Genomic DNA, 13,199 nt, shown 5'->3' with positions numbered 1-13,199 from the left:
CTATTACTTGATGTGTTAACGGGTCGGGTTGCGGGTTCGGATTTGAATTGAAGATATCCGCGGGTGACGGGTAGGGTTTGGTAGTCACCCTAATGGGTTCGGGCGGATGCGGGTTGGTAAAACTCGACCCGTGCAGGACTCTAAGGTGGGGTACACCCTGGATAGGTTGCTACTCCATCACAGGGCTACACAGAGATAAACAGGACAAACAACCATTCACACTCAAACCTAAAGAGAATTTAGAGAAGCCATTTAACCTAACAGTCATGTTTTTGGACTGTGGGAGGAAGCTGGAGTACCTGGAGAGAACCAACGCATGCTCAGGGAGAACATGCAAACTCCAAGCAGAAAGACCCTGGGCCAAGAATAGAACTGAATAAAATCGTATACAGATAAAAGATACAGAGAAAAAAAAGGGAGGTGAGAAAGACAGAAGGGCTCAAGGATGAAGAGAAGAGAGAAAGATGATATAGAAAATTAGGAGAAGAAAGGAGAGAAAAGACAACAAATCACCTGCATAAGATGAGAGGGACAGAAAACAGCGTACAACAGCTAATCAGATACAATTTAAATGACATGGTAATGCATCAAAGATTGGCATTTTTTGTTGTATTATTTTCAAAACCATTAGTTGGTTCTTTATCATTTTGGTCAATATAAGGAGCCACTTGTGGCTCCAGAGCCGCAGGATGTAGATCCCTGTGTTAGACAAAGGGTGCTCCATGTTTTTAAACACTGCCTCACAAAGTGCTGATACTGTTTCAATATTTCCACATTTCTTTGTGTTAAAACTACAATGGCTTTTAATGTGGATGTTGCCTATAGAAAGTGTTCAAGTGAAGGAAAAGAATAGACTGTTTTAAAAGTTTTACCAAGTGAAGTGACGCATTAATTTGCACATAACAGCCTGACTAAATACTTTGTTGAACCGCTTTTCACTGCGAACAGCTGTAAGATACACATAAAAAGGCCCCAAATATTTGCCTTGGCTCTTTAGCTCATTAGAACTGGAGTGTCTTACCACACTAATCATTAAGTCATTCTCTGTTGTATTTAAGCCTTGACTTTGAATGGGCCACCTGAATATGCTTTGATCTAAACCATTTCCTTGCAGCTCTAGATGTTTGGACCTTTAGACTGTCCTGCTGGAAGTTGACCCTCTTCCACATTCTCATCCCCTTTGTAATCTTTAATTTGCTTTATTTCAGTTTTTCCCTGTATTTTACTGTCTTTCCCTTAACAGTGACTGGCTTTTTGCACATCTCCACAGCATGTTGCTGCCTCCCATGTTAGCGATGCTGATAGTCTTGAATTACAGGTCTTGTGTGTGTTGGAGAAACTTGATTTGCTGTTTTTACTAGAAAGGTTGGGAAATGTTGATTACTGTTTACAGGTATTTAAAGGTCTGAACTGGATCAACAATCTGACCTTGCATTTTAAGTGGTGCTGCTGAAACAATACTTTATGCTTTACTCTTTGGTTGTTGAGCTCCAATAAATGTTCAAGAAACCTGCTCTGCTATAACCAGAGCAGTGTGACATGTGCTTAAAACGTACCTTACTTTTACTGTTTTATTAGATGTTATTACCATCAACGGGGAAGACAATAGAAGATATAAGCTATCTATTGAGAGAAAAAAAAGTTAAAACCAGCTTTCTTAACTTTATATTACTAAAAATCACCTGTTGTGATAAAGAGATTAAGAAATTTTCATAAAGGTTAGAGCAACAGGTTATACATGTCTAAACAGTTAAAATTCTGGTGTTTTAATGTGCTGTGTTTAAGGATTTAGTATAGTGTGAAAACTTGTTTCCTCTAAGAAATTTGTTGCCTTATGATGAGCAAACAGAAACTGATGCAGATTGAAATCAGGTCCAATAAAAAAACACACAACAACCTTTACAACATTATAGCCACTGGTCTGTAACCTTAGGTCCTTATTATCTTTTAGCTGCTTTGTGAAACAGAGTCCATAAGGTCAGAAAAAAAGCACAAGAAATATATTTAAAAAATTTCTGTTGATTTATTCTTAATTTCCTTTTAAAGATATTAAAATGCACTGAGGTAAAATATCACGTATTTTTTTTATCTAACATGTTCTCTCTGTATAATAAAATCGCAGCAAAATAATTAATTCCAGTGATTGAAAATATATATGCACTTGAACCTGAAGTGTAACTCACACTGACAGCATTTATTAGTATTAACTTGACAGCACACTCACACACTCACACTGACAGCATTTATTAGTATTAACTTGGATATCTCAACAAATGTACAACTGAACTGTAGGCGAGGGTGTAAAAATAACCACCCTTGCTTCCACCCTTGCTTTCACCCAAAATCCACAAGGTGCTGGAAGCGAAGATTACAAGCATTCTTTGAGTCCCCGGGCTGAAAGCCTCTCATGGTCAGAGGCTTTGTTTGGATTGACTTGGAACAAGATGGTGATCACCAGGTGTTAATCTAAAGTGAGGACCTGAAGATTGGTTTTCATGGTGGGAGGAGAATAAGGGGCTGATGTGTTGCTCATATTAAAAATTATTACAACATTGTTACAAGCAACAGCTTATTTGGTTTTCCTTTCACCTTTTCCTTAATTTACCTCTTCTTGTTTCTGGTAAAAAAAAAGTCTTTCTTGTATTTTCAACTGTTTTCTAGCAAAAAAATAGATAAATAAATTGTTGAATTATAATTGGATTTAGGATCATAGAGGAACTGATAGATATTCCTGCCTACGTTCACTCTTTGAAATGTCTAAATTCCACTTTTCCTCCGATGTCTATGCTTTAGGAGAAAACTACCTCCTCAAAAATGAGTTTTCAAATTAGTGAAAAATGCAGATTGAAAAAAGGGCATTTATTTATAGATCTTACTTCCTGTTAGCCATTTTGCTTACAGATCCTCATACTTCTAGGAATCCTTAATTTCAGAAGACATTTTCTGCCATTTCTGTATCCTCCTTAAAGTGCATGAAGGACATGACTCAACAACCTATCCTTTGTCCCCCCAGAGCCAGGAAAAGGTCCCAGAGTTGCAAACTGGAAACAGCCAAAGCAGATGGATCACAACTATGCATGACTGTGTGTCAGATGACGTGGGAGAATAACTGATCTTTTCTCCTCTTCCTGCTCCCTGTCCTCAGATAAACCAATGGATCTAAAACAAGAAGACACAGAGTCCACCTTAAAGTCATTCCACCCAGTCACACCCAAACCAAAGCTTAAACACAGGCTGCAGTCAACCACAGAGGCCCCAGCAGTTAACAGTAAGAGCTACACAGTCTTTTTAACGACTAACATGAGTCATTGCATGCACTGGACAATGAACCAGAGATTGTCAAGCTTGCATATTTAAGCATAGTTTTGATCAACAGAGAGAAGGAAGACAAATGTGAGTACTGAAGATCTGAACATAGGCCAGAGCAGGTGCTGCTCTGGAGTGTTGTAGAGAAAGGCCAGGACTGTAAAATAAAAGGACACAAAGAGCTGCCAGGGACTCCTGGCTGAGCCCATCTAACCCCATCTCCCATCTGTTGTTTCCTTTTTAGGCAGTCGTTATGATCTACATGAAAACTCCTCCATCTTCAGCTCCCTGCCTGCATCAGAGGTGGACATCATGGGAAAGAAACGTTTTATAGGTAAGGTTTCATTAGGATTGCCTTGTAACTCTACCAGCATTAAACCATTAACATGCTTCCTGTTTCTGTCTGTAGCTCCTCATGTCATCTACAAGACGGATAAGAAGCCAGACGAACCATGCTCCATCACCTCCTCCCTGGCTTACTTCCCTGATGAGGAAAGCAGTGATGTGAATGTGACTGGTCCTCCTCGCATGGCACCATCCAACCTCACTGTGGTTACTGTGGAGGGCTGCCCGTCCTTCGTTATTCTGGACTGGGAGAAAACTGATAATGAAACCAGAGGTAATGAGCAGGAACCTCGTTTTACAGCAAAAATAGTTGCCAACCCGTAGTTGTAAAGTAGCTCAAAATCTGTAAATTAGACTGAGAGTCTGTGAACATCAATATTCTTGCCAAAGTTTCTCGATAGGCCATTCTAACACTGTCATGGGGAACTTTCCCTGTTTTTAACTTCATCCAACTTTCCCTCAACTCTTACCGGCATTCCTTTCCCTGCTTTAAAGGTATTGTAGAGGATTTTCGCACTACTTTTTTTAAGACCTGCCCTCTCCACTTTAAAGAAAAATCAACATGCACAACCCTTTACCCGCTCCCAAGAGGGAACACCTATTAAACACGTGTGACAGCATGCATAAACCCATTTCTCCTCATGTATGCTCTGTTTAAAAGTTGCTGTTCTCATAGTTCATACACGCTTACTGTGCCTGAACGTCCGCCCTAACCCCTAAATCCCTCAATCACTATATAGAGCGGGGACTATATAGTGGACTTTATAGCAAACTCAGTTAGGTTACTGTTCGGACAGATGATCACTGCTTTTTGCTCCCCATTGGTCATATAACTCCTCCTCCACTGCACAGTGCCTGCGCCATCTTTGTTATTAGTCACCGCTGTCAGGTAGCAACATCCTATGGTGACAGCGGGCCGCTGTGACAGCAAATCCCATAATGCTTTGCGAGGAGAGCTCTCAGAGCAAAGCATTCTGGGATATATCTGCCTTTTTTGAGGCCTTTCTTTTCTTCTCATACACTTCGTAGACACTTTTTCTCATACGACCCTCAGCCATTTTTAAAGAAGCAGTGAGAAAGGTGAGCTTCAATGACTGTCTGAAACTGTAGCTCACCACAGATATACGCCTGAAAGTGCGCATGCGCATAAAAAGATGGCTAACTGGGGACAAACATGTAGGACGGTGTTATGTAAGCATATATACAGAATAATTGCCAACTAGGAGGACCACTTATTAAGATGATCCACCCAGAAATAAAAAAAATCCATACCTTTAATAACACACCCCAACAGAATAATGCTGCCACCACCATGTTTCAATGTATACAGAGTGTACATATACTTAGATATTTAGAGTTGCTTTCCCTACACACATAGCACTTCACGCCAGCCAGGGTGTTCATTGAGTTCTTCTTATCTATGAAGAGCACCGTCTTTTAAATATTTTCTGCATCCCATTCCTCTTATTGCCTTTTTCCCAACAGTGGCTTTCCTCTTTCAAATTTTCTACAGCAGCCAGATTTATTAAGGTAACAAACATTCACTTGAGATATTTTGAATGGAAGGTCATATCTTGTTAAATTTGCCTTTGTTCCATACTCTTCATATTCAGATGAACTAGTTTCTATCAGTTCTTTGGGCTTAATGGTGCTATATTCAGCAGTTAGGTTGTTGGGGTCCTAAGGTAGCCTCGTGAGACCATCCTGATCTCGCAAGCTTTCAAGATTTCCCTCGCTAATCAGCCTCGTTGAAGAGAATTTGGAGCCGTTCACCAAACGAACGTCCAATCATCATTGGCTTTGAGGCGGGTTGAGGTGTGACGCAACGAGAAGCGCGACAGTTCAGTCTAAAGAACATGGCGGCTTCAGCCGATGAAACTAGCGTTAGCGTGGCTATCCAGCAAGTTTTATCTGAATTACAGAGTATTTCTTCACTGAAAGAAGAGCAAAACACTGCTCTGGAGGCTTTTCTCAGAGGAAAAGATGTTTTTGCTCTTCTCCCGACTGGTTTCGGCAAGAGTAGTCTGGCTGTTAGTACGTCATATGCTTCGTTGATCTGATTGGTTTATTTGGCCCGTCTATCACCAACATAGGCCAATCTGCTAACCAGTATTTTCGCCCCTTCCCAAAATTACTTCAACCGAAGGTTTCCGGAGTCAGGTTAGGTCTGGTTAGGTCCAAATGCCTACAAATGTTGATATTCATACTTCACATCGTCATCACTTTATATAAAGAAATTCTAAAATGTTGACAGAGGAAATGTTAAAACGGTTTCTTTGTCTTTTTTTTTTATTTAGAATATGAGGTGGTGTCAACAACCACAGGACCAAACGGTCAGAAGGTTTCCATCCTGACTACCAACCAGACACACACAGCGGTGGAGAATCTCACACCGGACAGCAGGTTTGCAGCAAAAACTCTACAGAATGTCTCATACGTCCATCTATCATCTGGCCGAACTGCCTCTAGCTTCATATCGTCAAAAAATACAAAGACAGGAGAAATCCATTAAACGGCACCAGAGAGCTTTCCGTGTGCTTTTTTTCCAGTACGCCGCATTATGCCTGCACGCAGACAATGTTTCCCACAGACACCAAAGCTGAGGAAAGATGTGTGGAGATTAAATGGGTCACTGAGATTTAAAGAATATCTTAGAATCTCTGGATACTCACCAGAACCCTCCCCTGTTGGGCTGGTTTGCTCGGCAGCCCTTTGCCAACACATCTGAAAGCAGCATGTGGAATAACGATCTCTTGTGTTTATATGATTTTGTGTGCTCTGGTTTAAGAGTAAGCCCATGCTCATCTGTCAAAGACATTAAAATCTGATGCTTCCCAGCTCAAGAGAGGGATGGTTTTCTGATTAAAAAAGACTTACAGTTTATATTAGGATATCTAAATCACTTTTATTCCTGTACATGACTCTTTTAATTGCTTTTTGCCATTGATTTTGTTTTATTTCAGTTATGAATTCAAAGTTACACCGAAAAATGAGCTTGGAGCAGGACCATCCAGTGAGCCTGTCACTTTCAACACAGAATCAGGCAAGCTCTAAAAGAACATCAGATAAAGCCTGATGCTTTTTCAATTCAAAGAAAAAAACAATATCTGAGCATTTTGATCCATTATACTACTTCCTTTTTTTATAATGAACACATTTTCTTTGTAATTCAGAACGAAGTAGTAACAGTAAATATTTTAACCCTTCTGATGGTCTAAACTCTTCTTTGCAGCGGATCCTCGTGTTAGCGAACAGGCCACAGGTGAATATTTAATTCCTTTCTCTCTGCAGCCTCCACTTTCCCTCAAGTAATGTATTAAAACCTTTTGGTTTCCCCCTCAGGAAAAGATGCCATCTGGACTCAGTTCCCATTTAAAGCCGATTCCTATTCTGAATGTAACGGAAAGCAGTTCATAAAGAGGACTTGGTACAGAAAATTTGTGGGAATCCAGCTCTGTAACTCCTTGAGATACAAGATCTACCTGAGTGAATCCCTCAATGGTATTTACATATGAAGCATGAACCTGATATGAATGACATACTAGAATTTGAACCACAGCATGAAAAACTAACAAGCAAATGTAAATATTACAAGTTATTAAAGATTGCGAGCTAAATCTTGACCATTTAACAGCATTAAAATGGAGCAGCTTTCGAGAACAAAATTTCAATTCCTCCTATTGCAGGGAAGTTTTACAACATCGGGGATCAGACAGGGTTTGGTGAAGACCACTGTCAGTTTGTTGACTCCTTCCTGGATGGTCGGACTGGAACCCAAATGATGGCTGACCAGCTACCAAGCAGGCAAGGTATGGTTCGAGTCAAAACCTTAGATCATCATGATATCAGCATCAATAATTAATTCATTTTTGGCTTTAAATGATCCCTTTCAAATGTTGTTTTTCATTTCTGTGCACAGATTTCATTAGATTAAAAGGACAAATCCTTAATCTATTATAGAACAGAAAGTAAATGTCAAATTTAGGTATGATGCAAACTAGCAGCATGAAGCACGATTGAAAGTACCATAATTATGCACATTTTCCAGTTCTGGGCATTAATATGATGTTATGGGGTCTGTTTTAATAACATATCTTTGGATATCTTTAGATTTGACAGAAAATTCAAGGTATTTTGAAATCATCTCAATGCTGTGAAATGCTACAGGTTATTAACAAACTGACTGCTTGCTGGTGGCAAAGTCTTTCCAATAAAAAATAATGGTGCATTAAGAATTTAGATCAACCTGCATCTTTATTGCATTAGGACCCAAACCAATGTATGTAGATTCTTTTTAAAAATCCATAAAAGGTCTATTACCGGTAATCCTCTTAGCAGAATTGGTAGTGATCATTTCTCATTAGTTGGATCTCTTGCATAGTCAAACATTTGAGATCAGTTCACCCATTTTCTCTTTGCTTGAATTGTGGGCAGTGGTAAGGGTATTCCACAAGCTACGTAAATGTTAACCTTCTTTTATATTTGGCAAAAACATTTTAAAATCGTTCAATTCAGTTTATTTATATAGCGCCAATCAACACACATAATCTTAAAGCCCTTTACAGAGAGAATTCAACCAGATCATACAGTGAGATTGGTTCAAAGTTTTCTATCTAAGGAAAACCAGCTGATTACATCGACTCATTGAATCGAAAGCAATTCCTTCACACCAAGCTTCCTGTAGGGACAGTGGAGAGGAAAACTACCTTTTAACAGGAAGAAACCTCCAGGTCTTGACCCCCAGTCTGCCGAGGCCGACTGGGGTTCAAGGAGAGAGAAGCAGACATAGAAAAAGAAGCAGAGATACAAAAGGCAGCTCTCAACCAGCTTCCCAGGCGGCCCCGTACAGGAAACACACAGCTAGGCAGACAAGCTCCGAGCCAGCTTCCATGTCAGAGCATGAAAGAGAGATAATACAGTTAGTCACAGTGAGAGAAACAGCACTACAGCTCCAACATCTATAAACAAAGGCATTGATAGAAGCAGCACAGCTGATATTTCTATCCAGGATGGAGTCACAGCCAAACAGGAACAGACCAGATGAAGCTAAAGCAGAGAGATTGCAACATTAGAGATTTAACTAAAAATTACTGCAGAATGACAGAACAGATATAGAATTATGCAAATGATGAAAAGGGGTCCCTATGTCCTCCAGCAGTCTAAGTCTGTAGCAGCATAACTATAGAGACAGCTCGGGATAGCCTAAGCTTTGATAAAAAGTCAATATAATCATCTGGTCCATTCCTTTCTAGCCTTCTTCTGACTTCTGTCTGCTCTCTGTTTTACTCTTCTAAATAGATTTTTGTTCCATCTCTTCAACTGTTCTTCCCATCAGTGTTCCAGTTTTCCTCCACTCTCATTCCGTCTTCTTTCTCTCTCCTCAGCTATCAGTCTTACACTACCCTAAAACAGAGACATTAATCAAAACCACTTCCAAAAACATTAGATTGTAGAACAGGAAAACATATTATTATATCATCTGATTAAATAAGCTTTATCATAAAGGAAAGTTTTATGACTTCCGTTAAAAGTAGACAGGGCGTCTGCCTTACGGGCTAAAACTGGTAGTTTGTTCCACAGGAGAGGAGCCATTCAGTCTTGTTTGAACATCCAGTGGTGCCAAATTCCCATGCTGGAGATTCAGCATGAGCCAGGGTAGAGCCAAGGCTGATGGTTTCTAATGACTGCGGACAGAGATACTGGAACCTCAATGTCTCTGTCCATAGCAAGGCCAGATTAATAAAAAATATATTGCAAATAATGTGCAACTGCTTGGGAAGACTTATCCAAATGTTAATCAGGCTTTATGTGTAGATTTTTTTTTTTTTTATGATTTTGGAATGTTTGTCCATTTGTTATATGATTGAAGTTGTTTGTTTTACTATCATGCCAGCCAAAAAAAGAGTTTATAAGTTAATAACCAAGATCATTTGAATTTAAACTTATTATTCAAACTTACAGTTTATTTCTTTAACTCAGCTTACTAAGTAAAGCACTTTAGATAGAATAGACACATATTGGTGTTGCTTTTATTTATGTTATAATGATTCTCCATTTACAGCTATTTAAAACACATTTAAGATCAGAATATATCACACAAAGAGACATTAATAATACAGACAAACTCATTTTCAATACCTTCTTGAAGGTTTCAAAAGCGTCATAGGAATCTATATTTTAATTTATGAAATAAAACCTCATATTATCATCTGACAGGAAATTAATTCTGTCATCTCTTGCAATGAAGCTGCTGATCTCCTCCATGTTTGTTTTTTTAGGGTTCTTCAGAGCATTGAGACAGGAACCGGTCAGCTTTGGAGACATTGGAGGAAAGTCTCACGTCACGTACGTCGGCTGGTATGAGTGTGGCACCCCCATACCTGGAAAGTGGTAGATATGCCAAACGTTTCCCCTGGATGATGAATTTATCTGCCGTAAGAAGAATGATGAGATACCTGCTCGGGCATGATGGGAACGAACCCATCTTGTTGGACCGCTACATGTGTTTGATTTTCCCCTGCAACTTTTCAGGTGTGAACATTCTGAGGAGCATTGGGTCTCTAAAAACCCAACAACATTTGTCTATTTATGAAAGAAAAAAGAATTTCACCGTGGATGACAGTAGGTCCAGACAAAACCAAAACAGCATGCAGTGCTCATAACGATACTGTTGGGAAGCTGGCTCCCAAACTGTATTAACTCGGTATTATTTATCAAAGGTTTGTTAATGAACAGTGTGCGTTCATTCAGACGCCTGATGCTAAAGGAGAAAAACACATCCAACTCTGGTCTGTGGTGTGTTGGTACAGAAAATACAACATTCACAGTACATATGCAGTGCAAATACACACATCCAGAATGGTGCTTCTGCAGTCACTGAGGGTTTAAAATCAGTTGTGGATTGCACACTTGTTAAACGTCTGTTCAGATATGTATATGGTGTGAAATATGATACTTTTCTCTGGTTTAGTACATTTTTTGTCGCTTTAACAGAACTTAATCTAATGTAGGAATGCCAAAGTTCAGTAGCAGTATTTGAGATTTTTATTCTGTTTTGTTTTAAAGGCAAGTACGAGTCAAATCTATGTAGCTCGTAAATGTTAATTGTATAAAATATACGAAATGTAAATAACTTGAAAATCTTCATACATTTCTTTACTGATTTTACTTGCTTATTGTGCAGTTTATGACTCCAGCAATAAACCTCATTTTTATACTTACAGTTTGTGGTTTCTTTATTGTTACTACTTTGGGACAGTTTTAGATAGAGGTTTTCATCTTCCTCCAACCAACATGTTAAACAGCAGAAGAGACTGGTGACCCGATCCATAGAAATATACTATGGCATATTAACAGAAGCAGCTTAAACTGCCAACAAACCTTTAATTTATTGCACAAATAAGCTTTTAAAGGTATTTCTGAAGATGATCTCAGGTTAATATGATGTGCCAATCTGAGTGGGGGCTTGTTCCCAACTTTGGAACCCATAGTGTAACAAAACATGGTTGTTGAATCGATCGAATGTATAACTTATTTGGCTGCAATACTTTAAAACAAGTGATATTTTGCTTTCATATAATCAGTCTCGTTAAAAGAAAGCAAGTAATGATTTTAGTGGTGCTGTTATATTAAGTATTGGTGTTAATTTTACTCCAAACATCTCAAACACTAATCTTTATTAAATGCTACGGGGCCAGAGAAGAAGTTTGGTGGCTACAGTGGTTTAGCCTGTTGCTCAGCACTGCACAATGGTGAGGAGGAGGGGGCCTTGTGCACACTACTGAGGAAAGGAATTCTCACAAGAACCAAAACACCAATTAAACAATAAAACAGTGGGAGGAATTTCTATTCTAAAGAAAAATGAAGGAAGCTTGCAATCCAATCAGCACCATAAGGTCCTGTGACCACAAACAGCAAATAAAGCAGGTGAAGTGTCTTGCCCAAAGAAACGGACACAGACAGTGGGGGCTTGAACCAGCAACCTGATGATTGGCTTCTGAGAAACAGTCACCCTTAGCTCTAGCAGAAAATGCACATTCTTTGCACCACTAGGGGTTTATCTGTGACAGTCCCTTTAACTGGGATACAGAATCAGAAATATATATATATATATATATATATATATATATATATAGGTAGATATACACCTATATATATACACAACCAACCACACAAGATAAAGATAAAATATATACACATATAGCTCTTCTGTATATATATGTATATATATATGCATATGTAAAACTAAATCCAAGACAACCCCCATTAAAAATCTCAACTTGAACAGTTTCCTTCAGTCTTTATCAGTCAGTAAATATTCAGTTCAATCCAATTCAGTGTCTGTATATAGTTTTGTAAAACTGAACATTTTTAGAAAAAGCATTTCTTTCAATTTCATTGTTTCTCTGTATTGATCTATTTAATACATCCCCATTAAATTTAATAATTTTATTTTGAGACATATGAAATATTTCATAAATGTTTTTAACTTTAACCTTAAAAAAAAAAAAAAAAGAAAGTTAACTCAGGACAGTTATAAACAGACCAAAAAAAGTTATATAACCATAAGTATAACATGACGCGTCTGTATATAAAAACAGGAACAATCAATGTTATAAGGAAACATGCATACATTAAGAGTTTACTTCTTTCCAGCATAGAAAATAAAAAATGTGTTAACAGCTGAGAAGAGACGTTACGCTCCTCTAAATTATTAACAACCTCATGTATTTAGGCAGTTCCTCATGGCAGGCCAAACCACATACTCCCATGTCACAACTCACAGCCAACCACAACCCACAGGCAGGAAAACAAAGCAGGAATACCAGCATTACTGCAGTTTTTCCACAGCAGGGTGAGAAGCGGACGAGCCAAACCAAACTTCTTTTCAACTCACAAACCATAGAAAAAGAAGATTAGGAAAACAAAAACACAGGATATAAAGTGAAGCATTAAGAAAAGACAAACGAATCAAACTGGGTCTTAATTCTTTATTAGATTCAAGAAAAAAAAAAAAAGAAAAGTTAACATTTTTACATATACAGCTAATCTCACTTGAGAGGAATCTTATTTGATATTAGTAAAAACCAGTGAGAACAGATATTAATACCAACATGGTGGTGAAGTTAATCAAACAGAGGAAAAAAAAAAAAGAAACAAAACTAGGTTTCTTTGTGATAGTGTCCTACACAGTAAGCTCACAGCTGTTAACTTCATCACCGACTCCGACCCCAATCGCAAAACACTTTATTAAGAAAAGGATGATAAACAGTTTGTGCAACGGCATGTTTTGGTCTCCGAAGTGTGTGCGCAGAGACGGGATGCTTTGTCACGATGATGGACACAAAAGGGCAGGAGGAGGAGCATACATCAGGGCCAAACAGAGAGGGGAGGACCAACAGCAAACAGACTGGGATAGAGGGGCGGCCAGTCTTTTTTCTTTAATAATTGGGCTTGATATTTGTATGGAGCACAGAGCAATATACCTTTTCCCTGCACACATCTTAAACAGTTGGAGCCACATAATGGGGTGGAAGGGGGGGGTGTTG

The 13,199-nt window shown here is 38.7% G+C and overlaps 1 protein-coding gene across 3 annotated transcripts in view; it reads left to right on the top strand.

Annotated features, from left to right (window-relative positions):
* Positions 1-10,283, top strand: part of abi3bp (ABI family member 3 binding protein) — a 46,307-nt gene extending 36,024 nt beyond the window's left edge. For all 3 annotated transcript variants that reach the window (XM_015385375.1, XM_015385374.1, XM_015385373.1), the window contains 9 exons: positions 3,146-3,268; positions 3,551-3,640; positions 3,716-3,925; positions 5,949-6,054; positions 6,615-6,694; positions 6,884-6,913; positions 6,994-7,152; positions 7,338-7,460; positions 9,930-10,283. In XM_015385375.1, the coding sequence (XP_015240861.1) occupies positions 3,146-3,268; positions 3,551-3,640; positions 3,716-3,925; positions 5,949-6,054; positions 6,615-6,694; positions 6,884-6,913; positions 6,994-7,152; positions 7,338-7,460; positions 9,930-10,045 (1,037 nt within the window). In that variant the 3' untranslated portion in view covers positions 10,046-10,283. The remainder of the gene's footprint in view (positions 1-3,145; positions 3,269-3,550; positions 3,641-3,715; positions 3,926-5,948; positions 6,055-6,614; positions 6,695-6,883; positions 6,914-6,993; positions 7,153-7,337; positions 7,461-9,929) is intronic.
* The last annotated feature ends 2,916 nt before the right edge of the window (positions 10,284-13,199 follow it).

The sequence above is a fragment of the Cyprinodon variegatus genome, unplaced genomic scaffold, assembly GCF_000732505.1.
Source record: "Cyprinodon variegatus isolate N-32 unplaced genomic scaffold, C_variegatus-1.0 Scaffold337, whole genome shotgun sequence".
Taxonomy (NCBI): Eukaryota; Metazoa; Chordata; class Actinopteri; order Cyprinodontiformes; family Cyprinodontidae; genus Cyprinodon; species Cyprinodon variegatus.
This window is presented reverse-complemented; position numbering and strand designations above follow the sequence as displayed.